The sequence below is a fragment of the Tetranychus urticae genome, chromosome 3 (genome assembly GCF_039701765.1).
Source record: "Tetranychus urticae isolate SD_2017Ah chromosome 3, NJAU_TeUrti_SD_1.0, whole genome shotgun sequence".
NCBI classification, from domain to species: domain Eukaryota; kingdom Metazoa; phylum Arthropoda; class Arachnida; order Trombidiformes; family Tetranychidae; genus Tetranychus; species Tetranychus urticae.
The window spans coordinates 4262320-4286336 of NC_142960.1; the positions used below are offsets into that span (position 1 = coordinate 4262320).

The window sequence follows — 24017 nt, forward strand, 5'->3', positions numbered from 1 at the left end:
GTGTTATCTTGCAAGATTGTTAAGATTAGTTCGATGGTGCTATTTGGAAAGTAAAGATTTTGATGAAATAAAGGAAAATGAACTTGTAAAGTCTTCAGGTTTCCAGCCAAAATCTTGCTTGCCTTCCAAACATGATTGTGATTGTTTCTCTGACAGAGCTAAGCAATGGCAAGCTAAGCAGCATTGCTTCGTCATTATTGAAGAATTAAAGGGTACAGATTTGCAAATCATGGTACTTGATAATAACTTTCTTTTCCTGTTTGATCGAGATTTAAAATTGGACGAATCAATATCATCTAATCTGCCTCACGATGAACATATTTCAGATATTTTCTACCATTCTGGAGTGAGAGCAATACGGGTTGATTGGAGTCGAAGTAAATATCGTTTTTTCAATGAGGACGATTTCAGAAGCTATATTATGGGCACCTGCAGTCTTACTGTATCAAAAAATAATCTAGGAAATGACCGGTGAGTCATTTATGTTAAAATCAACACATTTTCTAACCTTGAGTGTCGTATGCGTATTTAACTTCGAGTGACAAATTATTCATCTTGATCAGCCGATTGAGCCGTTCGATTAATTTCATGAGATCCACTAGAATCATTTTTGCCTGTCGTTAATTCAATACTTAATAATTGTTTCAAAATTTTTAATTTTACATTACAGGATAAGATATTGGATGAAACCTAGCGTCTGGCCTTTCTATCAATGCACAATAGGTAATATATTAAGTCATATTGATACTCACGGTCATGACGAATTTGAGTACTGGTCAACAAAATTAATGAGAGATACCAGTGAAGTCATGAATAATGCTAGACCTCATGATGGGATAATAAGACACCGAGTAACTGTGCTGGGCGATAATATCTTCATTCTGACAAATAAGCTTGAGTTTTGCCAGTTCAATATTCACCATAAACATCACAAGAAGATTGAGCTTCCAAAATTGGAAGGATACGAATTGAATTTCGTTAATCTGTTTTTAACTTCAAGCGTATATTATACTGACCGAGTTTTTTTGGTTGATAAATCAACAGAAAAAGTCTTTTGTTTTATTATTAATAAGGAAAAATGGATCTTTGTTGGTCGCTTGTTACACGATTTTTATATTTCTAACCAGAGGCGTCATGATTACAATTGGCGCGAATCTAAGAAGTTGATCACTCTTACCCCAGCTCTTCTATCGCTGAACATGACCAGTACTTGCTCAAACCATAACCTTGCTTCAGTTCATTGACGAGTTTCTAACACAATTATTTTTGCCAGATTATTGTCCTAAACAATACATTGTTAGGCAAATTAAAAACAAACAATTTCAAATTGATAACTTGATTAATAATTATTTGTTCATTTCCATCACTACACTTCATTCAAAATTAATGCAAATGACGGTTATTTAATGTTGAGAAAGGGTATGCATCTTACGGTCATCGTAAAATTCGGTTTTCTGGCCGTCTAGCTTTCTGTATGATTTTTCAGATTTCTTTCTGAAGATTGATCAAAATGTAAGCTAAGCAGATTATCGATAATATTTGGTAAGGCTGTAGAAACTTCCTAGTGCAGAAAGAGTCTTTTGGTTTTATTGCTAACTTTATCTCAAAGTCGCTAAACTTTTAAAATTATTCATATCATATTTTAAATTTAAATTTGTGTGTTCAAACATGGATGTAACAGAAATCACTGACCAACTTACAATAGTTAATCGATCCATGGAACATCGTATTACTTTCAAACCTCCAATAATGTCACTTCGTGGGATTAGCGTTTTGGCTATTTTTACATAATTTCTAGGTGGAATAGCCTTTTTACGAATCTTCTTTAACAAAAAAATTAATTTTGAATTTAATTTTGAGATTTTTGTTGTTTAATTGGGCAATTCGTATAATATACCCAATTAAAACCATGATTGAAGTCCTTGCAAAATTTATTTAATTAAAAAACTGAATTAAATTAAATTGTTTAATTTCGTTACCATGACTCTGTGACATTTTGAGAGTGTGACATTATCGGAGGTTTGACAGTACGTCTTGAATTCTGTACAATTCTTTCTTTTTTTGAACATTTTATCAGTACTTTACAAACTTAACAGCCTTACCTTAATAAACAGTTGATATTCGCTCAAACTTCAAACCCATAGCTTTAAACAGTACTTTTATCCTAACTCAATTTTAACTTGTAAATGATTATTATGACAATAGAATCCTTTGGCTTATTTTAACAAGTAAATGATTCAGACGATGAACCAGTCAAAAGATTTCAAGTGAAGTAAAATAAAAGCATTCACTGATTGGCTCAAATGGCTGGCTCCGGTTTCATCAAACTAACAAGAGTTTGCATTACAGGGTGAGCGAAAGTTTCTAGCAAGAGGCGAAATATGAAATAAATTTGTCTTTTACGCGTCAAAAGTGGGTGCTTTCCCCTACCCACAATTTTCTAACCACCGGGTATATGCCTAGAAACCTTTCATCCCCAAACTGTAGATGAGTTATTTTTGTTTCTACAAGCACTTAGAAGCCTTGAAATAAAAGAGCCTCTAAAGTTTCTTAAACGCTTTCCTCAGCTCAGTTCCTCTATCAAAAAGTAGTTTGATGCTTCACTAAACATACAAAAATCATTTGTTGAACTAATACTTTAGCGCCTAGCTGAAAAATTGATCTGTGTAAACATTTTGAACCATTTTAAATTAAGTGAATAATATGGATTTATTAGAGACTGATGACCAAATAACAATTGTGAATAGAGCAATGCAACATCGTATTAGTAAAAAACAAATCGTAAGGTACCCTATTTTGAAAAGATGTTGAGCCATGATCTATTGGAAGCAGCGGAAAACAAAGTCGAACTGGATTTTGATGAAAAGGCTTTTAAGTGGTTCCTGATTTGGATTGAATTCGACTATATCTTCATTGAGATGGATTTTGTTATAGATATGTATAACTTGTTCGACTATTTCGGGATAAGTGATTGTTTGATGGACGATTTCGTCAAATATTTTCATGCAAATTTTTCAATTGAGCATCTTCCTGTTATTATACGCCAAGTGACTCCAACATCTAAGTTGATCAATTCTGGTGCTCTCAATACTTTCATTTGTCGTTATTTTTTGAAAATTGTGAACTCACCTGTTTGGTTGAAGTTTCCTATCCAATCAATTGACTACATTTGTGCATTGGACCTAATGGTTCCTTCAGAAATTCAAGTTTTCAATGCAATCATTAGATGGGCAGATTTTAAAGCTGATTCTAGAAAGGGCTGTTTCAAAGGATTGTTAAAGTTAGTTCGATGGTGCAATTTGGAAGAGAAGGATTTCCCCAAAATCAAAGAAAATGAATTTATTGGATCTTCTAACTTTGAACCAGAATTATGGTATTGTAACAAACCTGATTGTTATTGTAGTGTCGACCGAACCAAACAGTGTTGTTTTGTCGTGATTGAAGAATTGAATAAAACCGATTTGCAAGTCCAACTACTTGACAGGAATTTTCTGCCATTGATTAATCATAAAGTTTTTCAATCGGATGAATCAATGCCTTTGCTCGTTCTTCATGATGAGCATGTTTCTGATATTTCATTTGATTCTGGAAGGCAAATGATACGAATTGATTGGAAGCAGAATAAATATCGTTTGCTCGATTGTCCAGCTTATAAATCACACTGTCCCAAAATGATCAGATGCATTTTTGAAGAGCAAGAAAGGTGAGTAATCGATTATTTACCTTTCTTATTATCCAATTTCTTAAATTTTTGTGGAAACTTTGAAGTTAATGAGTTATAAATTATCAATACCCATTTATTAATATTCATTGTTTCTGTTTAGTATGAAGGATTACCGTGTACTGTCGAGTACCCGGTTAAAGCAACTCGTGTTTCTCAGTCTCCATCTAGTGATAATGGCTTTCAGAAAGTGGCAGCGCTTAAGATTTAGGTAATGAAAGGATTATATAAATTATAAAAACAATGTAAATTTTAAAAAATCATAGATGGCGGCTGTGAAAATTGCTTTAAATGGGTCACTAAAAAATTGCTTTAACCGGGTACTCGACAGTAACTCACTTTATAAGCTTCATAATAAATACTTTAGTAATTGTTATTTGTAAATCATTTTTTTACATTCAGCGCGAGTTGTTCTGTGAAGACGCCGAATCAGGAATACAGAGGTCAAAATCGAAATTATGAAAGCTCACTTCTCGAATCTAACGAAAAGCTCATTCTGGTTCGTAATGAGCTATACAGTTTCAGATTTTGGAAGAATCCATATATCACAGATATTAATTCTGAATTTGAATGCAATGGACATACTTACCTGGCAACTGTTTTGGATAAAAGTATTTATATGCTGACAGATAAACTCGAGTTTTTCGAGTTCGATATTAACCGTAAATTTGCTTTCAAAAAGATAAAACTTCCAAGGTTTGAAGATAAACTGAAATTCAATAACTTACTTTTAACATCCAAGCAAGCTGATGATGATAGGGTTATTTTTATTGATAAGACCACAAAAGATATTTTCTGTTTCAATGTAAACACTCAAGAATTTAAATCAATTGGTCGAATCCTTGATTGTAAAAGCAAATCTGTTGATGGTCAAAAGAAATCTAATGTTCTTAAAACTTTTACCTTTGGACTCATATCATTGGACACTATCAACCTTTGCTCGAAACATAAATTGACACAATGAAGTAAAGCTATATTAAAAAATACAATAATTTTTAAACTGATTTGATATTTTTGTTTACTTTATTTAATTTTCATCTAAATATTTCTTTTATTCATTTCATGCAAGTTGAAACCAAACGGATTTTTAGTAATTAACCAATGTATAGACTAGTAATTTTGCACCTTTTTTAAACTAAAGGGCCAGTTAAAATATACGGATTCTTTTGATTTGTCTTTACTTGAACACTTATCGTTTGCTTTCTCAGTGTGTATGGTTAACCTTTCATCACTAACAATTAATCCATTTCTCTGTTTACATTCCTTAACTTGGTTTAATGCAATTAAATTTGTACTTGAAGTAATGACAATCAAATTACGATACTCTTTAGGATGGCTTTTTTGGTCAAGTTTAAATTCGATTAGAGGTTGAATTCTGAAAAGAGGATGTCAAGAATAGGCAAAATGGTCGCATCTCATAATTTGTTCAAACTTTCTTCTGATGTACAAATTGATGGGAAAGTCTCTGGTTGTGAGGTGGAGCCTTATCTGCGTAGAAGAGTGTTGCTCTGTTAAATAACAATCCAAACAGTGTGATTGCGCATAAAAGCTTAAAAAACCCATTCATCAGAAGCTTTCCAATCAACCCTTATGAATCATAACTTATGATGATACCAACAGATAACTAACTTAAAATCTGGTTTTGCTTTGACGACTGATTATACACAATATTTTTAAGTTTACTTGTCAACTCGTTAAGACTAATCATCTGAACTATTTGAGTTTGTGTTATATTTTACTAATTTGTTGAGTTTTTAAGAATCTTAAATTGTATTTCAAGAAAATTTGACATGTGTTCGTATGATCACTGGTCCTTTATGGATTCATCAGAAACTAGTGACCAACTTACAATTGTTAATCGATCGAATGAACATAAAATTAGTGAAAGACTAATTCGGATCGTACCCTATTTTGATAGGATATTGAATGAATCAAAGGACAAAATAATCGAACTGGATTTTGATGATAAGGCTTTAAAATCATTCTTGAATTGGCTTGAATCGAATACTGTATCCATCGAGATGGATTATGTAATGCATCTGTACAGCATGATGGACTGTTTCGAGATCAAAGGTTATATGATGGTCCATTTCTTATCATTTAGAGTAAAAGATCTTGTACAGCAAGATTGTATAAACTATTTCAATGAAAATTTTTCACTTAAATATCTTCCTGTTATTATACCTCAAGCAACTCCAGTATCTAAATTAATAACCTCGAGTCGTCTCAATGCTTTCATCTGTCGTTATTTCTTGAAGATAGCGAACACTAATGTTTGGTTGGATTATCCTGTTGAAACAATTGAATACACGTGTTCCTTGGACCTGATGATTCATTCAGAATACCAAGTATTTGATGCAATCATGAAATGGATCAAAGCAAAGGCTGATTCCAGAAAGGGCTATATTGAAAGATTGTTAAAGTTAGTTCGATGGTGCCATTTGGAAGATAAGTATTTACCTAAAATGAAGGAGCAGGTTCAATCTCTGAATTGTCAACCTTCGAAATTATCCTCTTTCAGAAAACGTGATTGTGATCTTACTTGCAACCGGACCAAGCAAGAGTATTTCATTCAGATTTGCAATTCGTGTATTCAAGGTTTACAAATCATAATATATGACAATAATTTTTATCCATTGATAGAAAAGGTCGTCAATTCAAACAAGAGTATGACTATCGACTTTCTTCATGTTGAACATGTTTCTGATATCTTTTTTGACTCTGGTGAGGAAGGAGTTCGAATTGATTGGAAACGCAATGAATATCGTTGGCTGGATCGATCGCAATACAAAACCTATTTCCTTGACATCCATAATTACATTCAAGAGAAGGACTTGTAAGTAATTGTTTTGATATCTCATTTCACACCCGATTTGATGATCATATGCAATCATCTACGTTTATTTTTATTGCTATCGAGTTATTTTCAGAATCGTTGCTTACAATTTTATCTATCAATAATTACCACATCTTGCTTCTTGTTTTATTTACATTTCAGTTGGAAAGATAATAATCCGGGGCCTAGTTGTGAATACAACTTTAAATTCTCAGGAGTTTTACTTTTCGAAGCTGATGAAAAGTACATGTTGATTTGCAATAGTTGGTTACTTGAATGCTGGCCAGCAAATGCCGAACTAATTTCGAAATATTTTCGAACCAATGGACCAAACAAATTACGTGCAACTATTTTAGACGATAATATTTACTTTTTGGCAAATTCCGATTTCATAAAGTTGAACATCAATACAAACGAGGAAACAATTATCGGGCTTGAAAGGTTCAAAAATAGACTGCACTTCGATAATTTACTTATAACTTCTAGAAAAGCTAATGATGATAGAGTTTTTTTGATTGATAAGTTCACAAAGGATGTCTTTTGTTTCAACGTCAACACTCACCAATGGAGTTCAATGGGACGAATCGTTAATTGTAAAAACAAATCTGTGGTTGAGCAAAAGGAATCTAATGCTCTTTCTAAAACTTTTACTTTTACGTCTGGAACATCAGAATCTACCAATCTTCCTTTTTTCCAGGCTTCAACTAACAAGCTGCCAACTTTCACCTCGACTTTCATATCGCTGAATACTATGAGGACTATGAGGATGGCCCATAATGAAAACTCGACGAATTAACAATGTACACAATTATTTCATACTCCGAATAACATAATATAGCTAGATTTCGCATGTTTACCAATCGATAATTATCTTACTTGAATTAATCGATTACAATCGATGTAATCGATATAATGGCCCACCTCTAATCGTTTGGCTTATTTTGAATCTCTAGCTTTCGCGACTTCCTTGTCAATCTTATTTAATAATCTTTACTCTTGATATTGTTATTAACAAGTTACTCATTTTTAACTAGCAAACAATTATTTAACTGACTCTTTTAAAACTTATTGATTAATTTTATTATATTGATTTCGTGAAAATCTGAGATTTTATTTGTGTTTTAATTCAAGTGTTCAAATATGGATTCATTAGAGACTGTCGACCAACTAACAATTGTGAATCGATCATTGGAACATCGTATTGATAAAAAACTAATTTGCAAAATACCTTACTTTGAAATTATGTTGAGCCATGACTGTTTGGAATCACAGACAAACAAAGTTGAATTGAATTTCGATGAAAAGGCTCTAAAATCGTTTCTCGATTGGCTTGAATTGCATAGTATATTCCTCGAGATGGATTATGTAATAAATCTGTGCAACATGCTAGACTATTTCGGGATAAAAGATCATTTGGTGCAAGATTGTATCAACTATTTCAATGATAATTTTTCACTTAAACATCTTCCCGTTGTTATGCCTCAAGTGATTCCAGTATCTAAGTTAATAGACTCGAGTCGTCTCAATGCTTTCATCTGTCGCTATTTCTTGAAGATAGCAAACACTAATGTTTGGTTGGATTATCCTGTTGAAACAATTGAATACATGTGTTCCTTGGACCTGATGATTCATTCAGAATACCAAGTATTTGATGCAATCATGAAATGGATCAAAGCAAAGGCTGATTCCAGAAAGTGCTATATTGAAAGATTGTTAAAGTTAATCCGATGGTGCCATTTGGAAGATAAGGATTTATCCAAAATAAGAGAAAATGAATTAATTGGATCTTTCAACTCTACACCAGAAATTTGTGCTCATGACGAAAGTAACTGTAACTGTATCAATGACCGAACTAAACAAGGTTGTTTTGTTTTAATTGAAGAATGGCTGGACGACAAAGATTTGCGAATCAAAGTTCTTGACGGTAATTTTGGGTTACTGATTAATCAAGTAGTTCGATTAGATGAGTTTATGCCTTTGATTCTACTTCAAGATGAACATGTTTCTGATATTTCATTCGATTCTGGAAGGCAAATGATACGAATTGATTGGAAGCACAAGAAATATTGTATGCTCGATCTTACAGCTTATAAATCGTATTATCAAATTTATAGATCCATTTTTGAAGATCAAGAAGGGTAAGTAATCGATATTTTAAATTAATCCACTTGTCTGAAATAATTAAATTACTGTATTTTTATAAAGCTTTACTAAAGTTTGAAAATTATATTGATGCACATCGTTGCTTGGTTCACCTCTCATAGCTCCTCCTAATTCGTTATGATAAATGCTCTAGCACAATCAACCCTCTTTAAGTTAGAAGTTACTAGGCAATGGTCCTTACAACCTACCCAATATCGAAGTAAATACATTAATCATTAATTAAGTTGATAAAAAATACGGTAGTTTATCGAAAAATAGACCTTTGACTCTGACCTCACAAAGTCTAACTTAGACGGGTTGACTTATTTTTAAAACATTTTTTGCACATTTTAGGCTGAAATTCCACAGTGTGATAACTAAACCAGATCAATCAAACTCAGATCTTATGTATGAACTTTCACTTCTCGAAGCTGCCGAAAAGTTCATTCTTGTTCGTAATGGACTTTACAGGTTCAAATGTTGGGAGAATCCATCCATAGCAGATATTAAAAATCAATCCGAATGTTATGGGCAAACACAATGTACTTACTTGGCAACTGTTCAGGACAACAATGTTTATGCGCTGACAAGGAATCTTGATTTCTTCCGATTCAACATAAGTAAGTGTGAGTTCAACAGGATTGGATTTCGTAAAGATAAATTTAAATTCGTTAATTTACTTTTAACATCCAAGCAAGCTAATGATGATAGAGTTATTTTGATTGATAAGACCACAAAAGACGTTCTCTGTTTCAATGTCAGCACTCAAGAATGGAAATCAATCGATCAAATCATTGATTGTAAAAGCAATTCTTCGGAAGATTCAAAGGAACCTAATGTTCTTAAAACTTTCACCTTTGGATTTATATCTTTGGACTCGATCAACCTTTGCTTGGAGCAAAATTAACACAATAAAGTAAAGTTTTTTTGATACAATGATTCATAAACTGAGTACACTGTGTATCATTGTTAACTTTGTCAACCATTTTCCAGTCGTGCGTCCTCCCGTCAATCCGGGGTTTTTATGGTAGAGCGACAAGCCTTGGCCAACTCAGTATAAATTTTTCCATATTATATTCCTGGAAGTTCACTTCTCGTAGCTGAAAATAAGTTTATTTTGATTTACAGTCATGAAAGGGCATTGTATTGCATAACACCAACTGCTGATGACATTGAAACGCATTTCAAGAGCTATGAGAATGATTTTCACGCAACTTTATTGGACAATAACATTTACATACTGACAAATAAGCTTAAGTTCATATATTTCAACATTTCTTATATTAATAGGAGCATCAGAATGAATCGGTAGAAACGAAATGCACTTTGCAAATTTACTTCTCACTTCCAAGCGATCTAATGATTATTATTTTGTTTGTTAAGTCTACAAGAGCTACAAGTCTCTGTTTTAATGTCAACACTAAAAGACGGGAATCAATTGGCCTTAAGATTAATAGCAAATTTACCGGTGACTCAAAGAATTCTAATAAGCTGTTAACTTTAACCTCAGCATTTAGATCGATAAATGTTACCAGACAGCACATGAGCCGTGATCTCAAATAACACTTTGTAAAGATTCATTTACATTCAGGTATATTAAAATATGTTACTTTGAAATAGTTTGCATGCAAAGTGATGTAGAACAAAAACTATTTTTTCTTAGATTTATTTCATTCTTATTTCAAAAATTTCTTACCAAATCCAATGTACAAGAAACATGATGAGATTAAAGATTGGCCATTATTTTAATGCTCATAATAAATACTGTTACAACAATTTTGTTCATTGAAATAATAAAAATACTTCACTAATGCATTTCTCTTCAACTTTTTATGAAAATAGCAGTTCATTACTCCAAATTTATCAAGATTGTCAATTTGAGTCAAACAGTTTTTTTTGTTATTGGTTTGGCACAAAATAAGTGTTGGAAGTTTTCAACTCATATAAGTGTTTGAATTCAGTTTGAATGCTACGGCGATAATGATTAAGTTCATTTATGTGACATTAGGTTAAGAACAGATGAGATTCTTCTTCGTGGCGCCATCACAGCCGTATTCCTTAACTCAGAGTAAACCTCGTTTTAACTTATCTGATTACTTGATTGTGACTGGCATTTTATTCAGCACTTAGTTTGACCTCGGCATAATGTGTCGATTGCAAGTCACTTTGCATAGCTAATAACCTTAAAAGTACTAATTTAGTCGATAATCAAACTGTTGCTAATGGTTAGTGTACTAATTGCCTCAATGTTCAATGATATCAATTTATAATGACGTTATTTCGAAAATAAAAATCTTGTAATTTGCAGAATCGGAAAATCGATGTAATTTTTTTTCCTTTTCTTACCTGTCTTAAGAGTGGAAACAGCAATTAATATTAATTTTCATTGTGGAAAGAAACAGTTTTTTCATCAATCATTAGCTCTGTAAATTATTGATTGATCATAATGAAATTTAAACCATCAATTATTTTTCCAATATTGATTCGAATGTTTCCATTTCTATTCAATCATTTTGCCAACATATTAAACTATTATATCTATTATACTTATCATGTCGTCGATTGTGTTCACAAATTGAATTTAATGCTTTGTAATGTTCAAAAATTTAAAAATGAATTAAAGCTGTTTCTTTTCACGAACAATTGAATGAGTTACAAAAAGCAACAAAAGGTGATTAATATCATTAATAGGTTAAAATCAATGCCGATTCTATTAATATGATTATGTTTATTGCAACGAACCTCTTTAATTAAGTTACTCAACTGGAATCTACAGAAAATACTCTCAGATTGTTCATTGATTGAAAATTCAATAACATGGAAAGAAGAACAATATTCGTAGCTTCAATTCGAACCTTTTGTCTTGTGATATGCATTTTTCAATTCTATCTGTTAACACGTAATTATCTTCGATTCGATGTTCGTAAAGAAGTGATAAATTATATTGCAAATGAAATTGAAATTCCAGAAGTTCGATTATTGATTCCATATCAATTTGCGTTTGATCTCAACTTTTTACGAACAAAATATAAGTCTAGTTTTGATGCCATTTGTCGTAAGTTTTCTGATAAGGACGATTGTGATGGTTATTTAACGAATTCTGTTTTATTTACCAAATCTTTCGGTCACTTGTTGCCATTATCTGATATCGCCGAGCACTCGTATCCAGTTGAAAGATTCATAAATAAAATTCATTGGTCTGAATCTTCAGAAGATCCTTTAGAGACCGGGAAATGTGAGATAACTAAAAAGGCTTCAGCTTCATATCTAGTACTTGTGCTCCATTGTTTGGACTCTTCTGGTTTACCTCTTAAAGTATCTCGGTCTAGAGCCGTTGTGTTCAACTCAAACTATTTATTAAATTTCCGTTTGAACGCTACAGTAATGTTAATGAAGTTGGCTTATCCAGGAAAAGCATTGGTCGAGGATAGTAGTCTACATACTTTTGCTATTACCAATAAGGGAAAGCAAACATCGTGCGCTATTCGTTTCACGAAACACACGGAAAACTTGTTGCCTCCTCCGTATAAAACAATGTGTAAAAACTATGATCGACGTCAAGTTTTTGAAGAATGTCTTAATAACAACTCTCTCAATCGAACGGGATTGCTTTCCTTTGCAACTGCAGTACCTTTAGATAAGCACACAAAATTGCATTTCAACTCACCTTATCTCAATCAAAACAGCTCAGCCCTTGAAATTAACGAGGATTGTTTAGCACTGGTGACTCAACCAATGTGTAACTCAGTTCGATACTCATTTCAAATGTCCACAAATCTTCAGGATACTGCAAGTGGCAATGAACAAATAAAAATCCATTTTATGGCTACATCTGAACCCGATTCTTTAACTGAGAGCAAACCTGATTTTCCTATGTTTGATTATCTCATTTTGACTGGCAGTCTATTCGCTACTTGGTTTGGTATAAGCATAATGGGTCAATTAATTTCTGTTAGCAAATTGCTTTGCTTAACCTTCGACCAAAGAAGTACAATTGACGTTGAGAGTCTGAATAAAGAACCAGTGACTCGAACACGATGCTGGACATGACTGATGCCTTTTCGCTGATTACGGTGAAATCAACCTATTCTGCTGAGACCCGAACTCTTGATGTAAAAAACAATTATCAAAGTTTTTTTATCAAATCAGGGATCAAATGGCCTCCATTTACTGAGACAATTTTTACAATAGGGATTGTAAAGCGTTTTGAGAATTAAATGAAATTATCAAGTTGGAAACGAGAAATGCCCTGTAAATCGGCAAAGCATTCAAAAAGGAAAGTGAATATTTTCTTTTGCCCGGCAGTCTAAAAATCTATCATTGTGTTGATGATAGATACTGATACTGATGAATACTACACTAAGGATTCACAACAATACTTGTATCATTATCATAATATTATATTTTCATTTGTAGAATCGTTTGGCTATTGTAAGTGATTCAAGTTGAAATATTACAAGTTGGAAGTCATTCATAGGGTGAGCCAGTCATATATGTTCAATTTGAAGTGAAAATGAAAAACATTTACTGAATGACAATATTGTCGATTGCTTCAAAATACTGTTAATTCAAACGAAAGTCTCCAATCTTGTTAGCATTTGTTGGCGTTGAAGCACACCGTTTGAAAATTGCTAGTTGACGAGTTGTAACGAGTAATTTGCAGCATTTTGTTTTTAATTGTCATTTGTGAATAAAAATGAATTCATTAAAAACTGATGATAAACTTACAATAGTGAATGGTACAATGGAACATCGTATTAGTAAAAAAATAATTCGCAAAGTGCCTTATTTTGACAGAATGTTGAGCCATGATCTATTAGAATCAAAGGAAAACAAAGTTAAACTGGATGTCGATGAACGAGCTCTCAAATTGATCCTTAATTGGTTGGAATTCGGTCTTATTTTCATTGAAATGGATAACGTAATAAATTTGTGCACCATTGCTGACTATTTTGGTGTCAACAATTATTTGATAGATGATTGTATAAGTCATTTTCATGACAACTTTTCAATTGAACATCTACCTGTCGTCATACCACAAGTTACTCCAACATCTAAATTAATAAACTCTGATGCTCTTAATGCTTTCATTCGCCGTTACTTCATGAAGATAGCAAATACAACTGTTTGGCTGGATTATCCTATTGAAACCATTGCATATATTTGCAAGCTTGACCTGATGATCTACTCAGAAATCCAAGTATTCGATGCGATCATGAAATGGATCAATTTCAAAGCTGACTCTAGAAAGTGCTATCTTAAAGAATTGTTCAAGTTGATCCGATGGTTCTATTTAGAAGATAAGGATTTATCGAAAATCAAAGAAAATGAATTGGTTAAATCTTGTAAAGAGCTAGAATTATGCTCGCATGATAGTTCTAATTGTAATTATACCATTGACCGAACTAAACAAAGTTATTTTGTGGTAATTGAAGAATGTGATGACAAAGATTTGCGAGTCAAAGTTCTTGATCATAATTTCATACCGTTGATTAATCGCGTAATTCAATCAGATGAATCAATGCTTTTGAATCTTCTTCATGATGAACATACCTCTGATATATTCTTTGATTCTGGAAGGAAAATGATTCGAATAGATTGGAAGCAGAATAAATATCGTTTGCTAAAATATATAGCTCTGAAATCATATTATCCTAAAATTTATCGATGCTTTTTCGAAGATCAAAAAAGGTAAAAAAATATTTCCATAATCAGTATTCCAAAATCTAAATTGGTGTTTTGTAATTGATCTGACAAATCATGATATGATTATAACTGCATCTGCATTCATTCTTGTTTGATTGTTAGATATTCAGAGAAAAACTTTTGAATTTCTTCAGCCACTCCTTGTATTAATTATTTTAATAACAATAATAGTCATATTTTCATTCATATATTTTAGCGAAGCATATGCCAAGGAAATGTTGCCTAAATATTATGGAGATCACAAGACTAAAGGATCACTTGTCGAAGCTAACGACAAGTTTATATTGGTTTGTCATCATGAATATTGGCTTAAATGCTGGACAAATCCAACTACTGAAATCATCAATTCTCACTTTGATGACACTGGATACACATACCTGACAACTGTTCTGGATAACAGTATTTACATGATAAAAAATAATTTTGAATTCTTCCAGTTCAACATTGATAGTAAGCTTGAGTATAAGAAGGTGGAAATTGATAGATTGAAACATTTTAAAATCTATAATTTACTTTTAACTTCCAACCTAGCTTGTGATGATAAAGTAATCATCATTGACAAGTCTACAAAAGCCGTCTATTGTTATAATGTTGAAACTGGCAAATGGAGTTCGATGGGTAGAATCAGTAATTGTGATAGCGAATCTGCTGATGGTCAAAAAATATCTGATCAGCTTATAACTTTTACCTCAACGCTTCTATCGATGGACACTATTAAATCTACAATGAACATGAATTGAAACCTACGTTATTAGCCACCGACCACGGTGAACGTGAAAGCTAGCTTAAGTATGAGCTAATTATTGAAATACTAGATCATTCAAGATTATACATAATTGGTTATAGCATTGACAGATTTTATACTTGATTTATACAAATGTAAATGGTTACTCAAACACAAATCTTATCTTATCATGCGTTCATATCATGTTATCTTGTTATCCTATTATATCCATTATTAAATGAATTAGCTCAGATTTTCTTCGATATTCAGGGATATTACCTATAGTATTAAAATCTAATGATTGGCCAAAGAATGATGATTATATGTGAAACTATTCTTGAAATATTGAAGCTCAAAGTTTTGATTGAATGACCAAAATCAAAAAAATATTCGAGCCATGATGTGAACCGACAATTATTATCGAAGAATAATGAGATTCAGTAGACAGAAATTATTTCTTAAAATAAGCGCATTTACGGTTGGAAATCAAAATTTACATCAGAAAAATGAGTTTCATGAAAAAATCTGCTGTCATAAATGAACAAAAAAGTGAAGTTTCAACTTTGAGGTCAAGTTTCTCGAAAACTGTTGATCAGAGAAATTTTTTAACAGCACTTATGGACTCAGTTTTCATGCTCATACAAACTACTCTCAACTTGCTAGTCAAAGTTTCATCTTTAGTCTTATAAACTCAAAATAATTATTTAATCAAAGTGAAAATTAAATTTGAAGCAGAAGAGGAAAGTTATCTCAATGCGTCACTTTCAAAGTAAGACAAAAGTCTGGCTCCATACAGTCTAGTCTAACTGGCGCAAAAGTCATTCTCTGCTTGGTTAAAATAGTCATCTCGGGTAACAAAAATTAGAGTCTAAATTACATTAAACAAAGAGTAATAGCACGAGAGAGGCCGACAATGAGAGCTGTAGATAAGAGAGGTAAGAAGTTAAAAGGAGCAGTAAAAATGAATTAGCAGTGAGAGAGATATTGGGGTAGAGACGAAAAATTGACATAAAAATAAATGTAAACAAATGATTTTTGATGAAAAAAAGTTCAAAAAATCAAGAAAAATTTAAAGGATTGTTAGTGGCGCCATCACATTCTGCCCCTATTCCCAATTCTTATCTATTTTTTATCTATTATTTACACTTTATTACCTAACTGACTACATCGTACATAGTGCAATTATTTTTAATTTAAAGTGTGTCACACATGGATTCAACAGAAACTACTGACCAATTTACAATCGTAAATCGATCCATGGAACATCGTATCAGTAAAAAACTAATTCGCAAAGTGCCTTATTTTGACAGAATGTTGAGCCATGATCTATTGGAATCAAAGGAAAACAAAGTTAAACTGGATTTCGATGAACGAGCTCTCAAATTGATTCTTAGTTGGTTGGAATTCGGTCTTATTTTCATTGAAATGGATAACGTAATAAATTTGTGCACCATTGCTGACTATTTTGGTGTCAACAATTATTTGATAGATGATTGTATAAGTCATTTTCATGACAACTTTTCAATTGAACATCTTCCTGTCGTCATACCACAAGTTACTGCAACCTCTAAGTTGATCAACTCTCGTGCTCTTAATGTTTTCATTCGTCGATACTTCACAAAAATAGTGAACACAACTGCTTGGTTGGATTATCCTATTGAGACCATTGAATTTGTTTGTGCGTTGGACCTTATGATTTACTCAGAAGTGCAGGTTTTCGATGCAATCATAAGATGGATCAAATTAAAGAAAAATCCTAGAAAGTCGTTTCTTAAAAGATTGTTAAAGTTAATCCGATGGTGCCACTTGAAATGTAAAGATTTGGCTGAAATAAAGAAAAATAAATACGTGAAATCTTTAAAATTTGAACCAAAATTATGTTCTCGTGACAAATCTGGTTGTGATTGCAGTATTGATCGAACTAAGCAGAACTTTTTTATTATCATTGATCAATTGGATGCTGCGAACTTGCGAGTCAAAGTACTTAACAGATATTTTGTGCCTCTTGTTAATAAAGTGGTTGAACCAGATGATTCAATGCCTTTACATCTTGTCCACAATGAACATGTGTCTGATATTTTTGATTCTGGAAGGAATATAATTCGAATTGATTGGAAGCAGAAAAAATATCGTCTACTTGACTATAAATCACATTATCGTAAAATTCATAAATGTCTTTTTGGAGATCAGAAAAGGTGAGTAATCTTTCCTCATTTCAATCGTTATGCCACAATCGATCTCTATCTGAATGTGATGAGCTCTACTTATTCTTTGCGTAAAACTTTCTGGACTTACAAGTTAGTTATTCCCTGTATATAATTATTTTATCATTTTCCCTTCGTACATTTCAGCGGAGCCCATTCCAAGATATTATTGCCTGTTGAAAGTTCCTGTTATGAAGATTGTTGGACTATAAATTCCCTTCTTGAAGCTAACGATAAGTTTATTTTGGTTCGTAGCCATGCAGATTGCTTCCAATGTTGGACAACACCAACTACCGAACAAATTGACTCTCACTTCATCGACTGTGGACACACAAGCCTGGCAACTGTTTTAAATGACAACATTTACTTACTAAAGCATAATTTTGAGTTCTACCAGATCAACGTTGATAGCAAGCCCAAACTTGGGTGGATGACTGTTGATAGGTTGAAAGATTTTAACTTTGGTAATTTACTTTTAACTTCCAGTCAAGCTAATGGTGATAAAGTTTTTATTATTGAAAAGACTACAAGAACCCTCTTTTGTTACAATGTAAAAACTGAAAAATGGAGTTCAATTGGTCGAATCAGTGATTGTGATAACAGATCTGCTGATCAAAGAGATCGATCTGATAGGCTGTTGACTTTCACCTCAACATTTATATCGATGGACACTATTGTATTGTAAACTTTTATTTTATAGATTATCAATATTCAGGTCATAAAGATTTCGTTAAGCCGTCAATGCTTTAATCCCAAGCCGATACCAGAAAACAGGCTTAGAAAAAATTGTCAAGTTCCTTAATCATCAGATTTTCGCGTTCTCACTTGAAGAAATTAGATTTAATTAACTTGCATCAACAAATCGAGTAGTACACTCGATACTGTAATTGTGAACATAAGCGAAGATGTAAACGATTTGTTCTAGAGTTGTTAATAATTAAGTTGATTAAAGATTTATCAACAGGTTGAGATATCAATTGATTAAAGTGAATCAATGTTCAGGCCAATTTAAAAATTGAACAGTTAAGTACACAGATTTATCTTCTTGTTTACATCTATTCGTTTATTCAACTAACAATTAAAAGCCAATTAGTAGAGGAAATCAAATTACAAGATTCTTCTATGATTCTCACAAATTCAGTTAGTATATGTAAAATAACTGCATCAAATGTACTAATGGTTGTTTGAGAGGTTTCAATCTCAATCATTTTTAATTAAGAAAACAATCATCTTTGAGTAAAGAAGAGTTATCAGTTTTCAAATCATGTTAAACAATTTTAACTGTTGAGAGTTTTTACTGAAGAGTGGGCGTAAAGTTAAAGAGCGATTTCAATTTTGCCTCTTTGTCTCTGAAAATACACTGGGTTAACTGCTTAACACAGAGTTAAGGATTAATTAACGGGAGATGGCGTTTTTTCAATTTTAAAATTTGAGGAAGTCCGAGGAAGTTTACAGGGTGTAACTAAAGTTCGTGTAGGAGGCAAAAAAATATTTCCCCCTGCGTAGAAACCAATTTTAATTTCCTTTGATTTCTCGTTTGAGAAACTGATTTCCTCACTTAAGCCCTCCTACCTACACGAACTTTAGTTACACCCTGTACCAGAGCCTGGTAACCAAACAGTCTGATCCAATCGTCTATCTGATAGACTCTATCACACTTACCATCTCTATATTGGTTTTGCACAGTAAGCTGTATTTCAAAAAAATTACAATTTTGTGTTTTAATTTAAATTTGTGCATAAACCATGGACGCAATGGAAACTGATGATCGACTTACAATCGTGAATCGATCCATGGAACATCGTATTAGTAAAAAACTGATTCGTGAAATACCTTATTTCGAAAAGATGTTAAGCCATGATCTATTGGAATCAAAAGCAAACAAAGTTACACTGGATTTCGATGAAAAAGCCTTCAAGTGGTTTCTCAATTGGATTGGATTCGGTAAAATCTTGATCGAGATGGATTTTGTAATAAATATGTGTGACATGGTCGACTATTTCGGAATGAGTGATTGTTTCATGGATGATTTCGTCAAATATTTTCATGATAATTTTTCAACTGAACATCTTCCCGTTATTATACGTCAAGTGACTCCAACAACTAAGTTGATCAATTCTGGCACTCTTAATGACTTCATCTGTCGTTATTTTTTAAAAATTGTAGAGACACCCGTTTGGTTAAAGTTTCCAATACAAACAATTGACTACATTTGCGGTTTGGATCTAATGATTAATTCAGAAATGCAAGTTTTCAATGCAATCATTAGATGGGTAAATTTTAAAGCTGATTCTAGAAAGGGCTGTCTCAAAGGATTGTTAAAGTCAGTTCGAAGGTGCCATTTGGAAGAAAAGGATTTATCTAAAATAGAGGAAAATGAAATTGTTAGATCTTGTGACTTTGAACCAGAATCATGCTCTCACAGTAAACCTGATTGTCATTGTAGTATCGACCGAACTAAACAGGGTTGTTTTGTCGTGGTTGAAGAATTGAATGAAACAGATTTGCAAGTCCAACTACTTGACAGGAATTTTCTGGCTATAACTAGTCGAGTAATTCAACCAGATGAATTGATGCCTCTGTTTGTTCTTCATGATGAGCACATTTCTGATATTTCATTTGATTCTGGAAGGCAAATGATAAGAATCGATTGGAGTCGGAATAAATATCGGTTGTTTGATCATTCCGCCTGGAAATCGCATTGTCTTAAAATGATTAGATGCATTTTTGAAGAGCAAGAAAGGTGAGTAATCGATTCTGCAAATTAACACATTTGCCTTTTTAGAAGGTAAATTAAAGTTTGGAAATCAAAAATTATAAATGTCTTTATTGATGCATATTGTTTCTATGAAGGTTCACTGCCTAAAACTCACGATAAGCTCGCTTCAAATGATAAATACTTTTAATAATATGATAGTTATTTGTAAACCATTTTTTTACATTTCAGTGAAAGTTGCTCTGTGCAGATTTGGTATCAACCATCGCACATGCTGAATAACAATTATGAATGTTCACTTCTCGAAGCTACCGAAAAGTTCATTCTTGTTCGTAATGAGGAATTCAGGTTCAGATGTTGGAAGAATCCATCCATTACGAATATAAATTCTGAATTCAAATGCGATGAACATACTTACCTGGTAACTATTTTGGATAACAGTATTTATATGCTGAAAAATAGTCTTGAATTTTTCCAGTTCAACATTGACCGTAATCTCGAGTTTAGAAAGATACCACTTCAGAAGATTCGTGATAAATTGAATTTCAATAATTTACTTTTAACATCCAAGCAAGCTGGTGATGATGAAGTTATTTTGATTGATAAATGCACAAAAGATGTTTTCTGTTTCAATGTCACCACTCAAGAATGGAAATCAATGGGTCGAATCATCGATTGTAAAAGCAAATCTGTGGATGGCCAAAAGAAATCTAATGTCCTTAAAACTTTTACCTTTGGATTTATATCATTGAACACCATCAACCTTTGCTCGATGCGTAAATTAACACAATAAAGTAAAGCTATTTAAATACAATCGTTCATAAATGGTTACACTGTGCATCATAGTTAACTTTGTCAACCATTTTCCAGTCTTTATTTGATCAATTCGGTGCTTTTTAATGTTTTATTTTAAAAGATTTCAAACTAACATTTTTTTCAATCGGCTTTACAATTCAAAACTTTAAAAAAAGCTGAAGGCTTATCTTATATCAAAACGTTAATAATGGACAGTTGAAGTCTAGAAGAATTATTTATCTAAAAATACAAAAGTTCTGATTTAATTAGAACCAATCCAGGGTAAAAACCAAATTTTAATTCGGAAAAACTTGCCCATATCTCGATTGCTGAAAACGTTCACTCGTTGAGGTTCAATCTCCGCAAACAATCAATTTTTTAGGTATCAACTGATATCCCCTAGATGGCACTGTTTTAAACGTAATAACGCGGGAATCGACATTTGAAATGGTTTAGACAAAAATCGTCTGTTTAACTGCATTCCATCTTACTGTGAACTAAGTACGATCTAACAACTTTACACTGAATTCGTGTGTTTATTATGGAAGTATCAGATAATGAAAACCAATTTATAATAGTGAATCGATCAACGGAACACCGTATCAGTAAAAAATTAATTCGTAAAATACCATATTTTGCGAAAATGTTGAGCCCTGATTACTTGGAGGCGAAGGGAAACAAAATTATACTGGATTTCGATGAACAAGCCTTCAAATCGATTTTAAATTGTGTTGAATTCGGTCTTATGTTAATAGACATGAAAAACGCAATAAGTATTTGCAATTTGATCGACTATTTTTGGATAGATGACCATGTGTTGGATGATTGTGCTACCTATTTTCATAATAATTTTACAATTGAACATCTTTCAATTGTTATTCCTCAAGTTAAACAAACATCAAAATTTATGAATTCAGGTGTTCTCAATGCTTTCATCTGTCGCTATTTCTTGAAAATAGTCAACACAAATGTTTGGTTGGATTATCCTATTGAGACGATTGAATATATTTGTGCTTTGGATCTAATGGTTCATTCAGAAGTGCAAGTTTTCAATGCAATCAAAAAATGGGTAAATTTCAAGGTTGACTCTAGAAATTGCTATGTTGAAAGATTGTTACAGTTGGTTCGATGGTGCTATTTGAAAGATGAAGAGTTATCTGTCATCAAGAGTGATGTATTCTTTGGATCTACAAATATGCAGCCAATATTTTGGTTTAACAGAGAAGAAGATTGTGTTCGCATTCACAACAGAGCTGATCAAAATCATTTCATTGCGATCGAGGAATTGGATGGTACAGATTTGCAAATCAAAGTTCTTGACAATAATTTTCAACAATTGTTTAATCAAGTCCTCAAATTAGATGAATCAATGTCTGCAAATATTTTCCACGATGAACATGTTTCTATTATATTTTTTGATTCCGGAAGGAACGGAATTCAAATTGATTGGAATGCCAGTAAATATCGTTTTCTTGATTTTGCATTTGTTAAATCTTATTATATCAAAATGCATAAATACATTTTTAAACAGGACGGGTGAGTAACTAACTTCATCGCTTTAAAGTTTATCCATTTCATTTAACTAATTTTGGTTCATTCGCATTATGCATTAAACCATTTTCTTGAGACTAATTTCAGAATCTTTTTCAATTTTCTCAAATTATTTTTCCCATTCATCGTTTTGATTCACAATTTTTTCTCTTTTTTATATAATAGAGCGAGCAGCACTGGCCAATACACTATAAAATGTCCATATCGCATTCCTGGAAGTTCACTTCTCGAAGCTGATGATCAGTTTATTTTGATTTTCACTGATGAAAGTGCATTGTATGTCTGGCCAATACCAACTGCTGATGAAATTGAAACTCATTTCAAGAGCTATGAGAATGATTTTCGCGCAACTGTATTGGACAATAATATTTACATGCTGACAAATGATCTTGAGTTCATATATTGCAACATTTACATTATTGGCATGAGCATCAGAATGAGTTGGTTAAGAAACAAAATGGACTTTGAAAATTTACTTCTCACTTCCAAGCGATCTAATGATGATAAAGTTATTTTGATTGATAAATCTACAAGAGCTACGAGTCTCTGTTACAATGTCAACACTAAAAGATGGGATTCAATTGACCTTAAGATTAATAACAAATCTACCAGTGACCAAAAGAATTCTAATAAGTTGTTAACTTTTACCCCAGCATTTATATCGATAAATGTTATCAGACAGCACATGAGCCGTGATCTCAAATAACACTGTAAAGATTCATTTAAATTAAAATCTGTCACCAAATGTATTTCTCTTTGTTTGAAACAATCGGTTTTGACAGCAACAATTCATCTTTGATGTTTTTTTGGTGACACAAAATCTTAATGAATTATAGATAAATATCTAACAAAAAAAAGTCTAGTAAACAATGACGCCAATATGACTAGCTATGACAGGAGAGTGCCTGAAGTCGGAATTCACTGTACGTTATTTCGAAAATAAATATCTTATAATTTGCAGAATCAGAAAATCGATGCAACTTTTTTTCCTTTTCTTACCTGTCTTAAGAGTGAAAACATCGATAAATATTAATTTTCATTGTGGAAAGAGACGGTTTTTTTCATCAATCATTAGCTCTGGAAAGTATCAATTGACCATAATGAAATCTAAACTATCAATTATTTTTTCCAATATTGATTCGAATGTTTCCATTTCTATACAATCATTGTTTTTCCAACATATTGAACTATTATATCTATTATACTTATAATGTCGTCGATTGTGTTAACAAATTGAATTTAATGCTTTGTAATGTTCAAAAATTTAAAAATAAATTAAAGGCTTTTCTTTCACGAACAATTGAATGAGTTACAAAAGCAACATACAAGGTGATTAATAGCAATAGTAGGTTAAATCAATGCCGATTCTATTAATATGATTATGTTTATTGCAACGAACCTCTTTCATTAAGTTACTCAACTGGAATCTACAGAAAATACTCTCAGATTGTTCATTGATTGAAAATTCAATAACATGGAAAGAAGAACAATATTCGTAGCTTCAATTCGAACCTTTTGTCTTGTGATATGCATTTTTCAATTTTATTTGTTAACACGTAATTATCTTCGATTCGATGTTCGTAAAGAAGTGATAAATTATATTGCAAATGAAATTGAAATTC

General features: G+C 32.2%; 5 protein-coding genes across 6 annotated transcripts in view; all 5 read left to right on the top strand.

The window, feature by feature from the left end:
- Nucleotides 1-2703: 2703 nt before the first annotated feature.
- Nucleotides 2704-24017, top strand: part of LOC107371246 (uncharacterized) — a 57611-nt gene continuing 36297 nt past the window's right edge. Inside the window, exon 1 of the mRNA XM_089269461.1 lies at nt 2704-3131. Within this exon, the coding sequence (XP_089125587.1) occupies nt 2805-3131 (327 nt within the window). The 5' untranslated portion in view covers nt 2704-2804. The remainder of the gene's footprint in view (nt 3132-24017) is intronic.
- On the top strand, nt 3139-4725 carry LOC107371887 (uncharacterized). The gene is made up of 2 exons (XM_089269462.1): nt 3139-3703; nt 4124-4725. The coding sequence occupies exons 1-2, from the start codon at nt 3186-3188 to the stop codon at nt 4683-4685; spliced, it is 1080 nt and encodes a 359-aa protein (XP_089125588.1). The 5' UTR covers nt 3139-3185; the 3' UTR covers nt 4686-4725.
- On the top strand, nt 5341-10312 carry LOC107370985 (uncharacterized). Of its 2 annotated transcripts, XM_089268910.1 has the most exons (3): nt 5341-6557; nt 6720-8695; nt 9054-10312. In XM_089268910.1, exons 2-3 carry the CDS (start codon nt 7698-7700, stop codon nt 9604-9606), a joined length of 1551 nt encoding a protein of 516 aa, XP_089125036.1. In that variant the 5' UTR covers nt 5341-6557; nt 6720-7697; the 3' UTR covers nt 9607-10312. The 2 variants fall into 2 exon arrangements, with proteins under 2 accessions (XP_089125036.1, XP_015794418.3); XM_015938932.3 differs by lacking the exon at nt 9054-10312 and having other exon boundaries at nt 6720-7598.
- LOC107370819 (uncharacterized) lies at nt 16250-18345 on the top strand. The gene is made up of 2 exons (XM_015938773.3): nt 16250-17324; nt 17481-18345. Exons 1-2 carry the CDS (start codon nt 16339-16341, stop codon nt 18016-18018), a joined length of 1524 nt encoding a protein of 507 aa, XP_015794259.2. The 5' UTR covers nt 16250-16338; the 3' UTR covers nt 18019-18345.
- On the top strand, nt 18958-20842 carry LOC149093202 (uncharacterized). The gene is made up of 2 exons (XM_089268698.1): nt 18958-20076; nt 20281-20842. The coding sequence occupies exons 1-2, from the start codon at nt 19079-19081 to the stop codon at nt 20840-20842; spliced, it is 1560 nt and encodes a 519-aa protein (XP_089124824.1). The 5' UTR covers nt 18958-19078.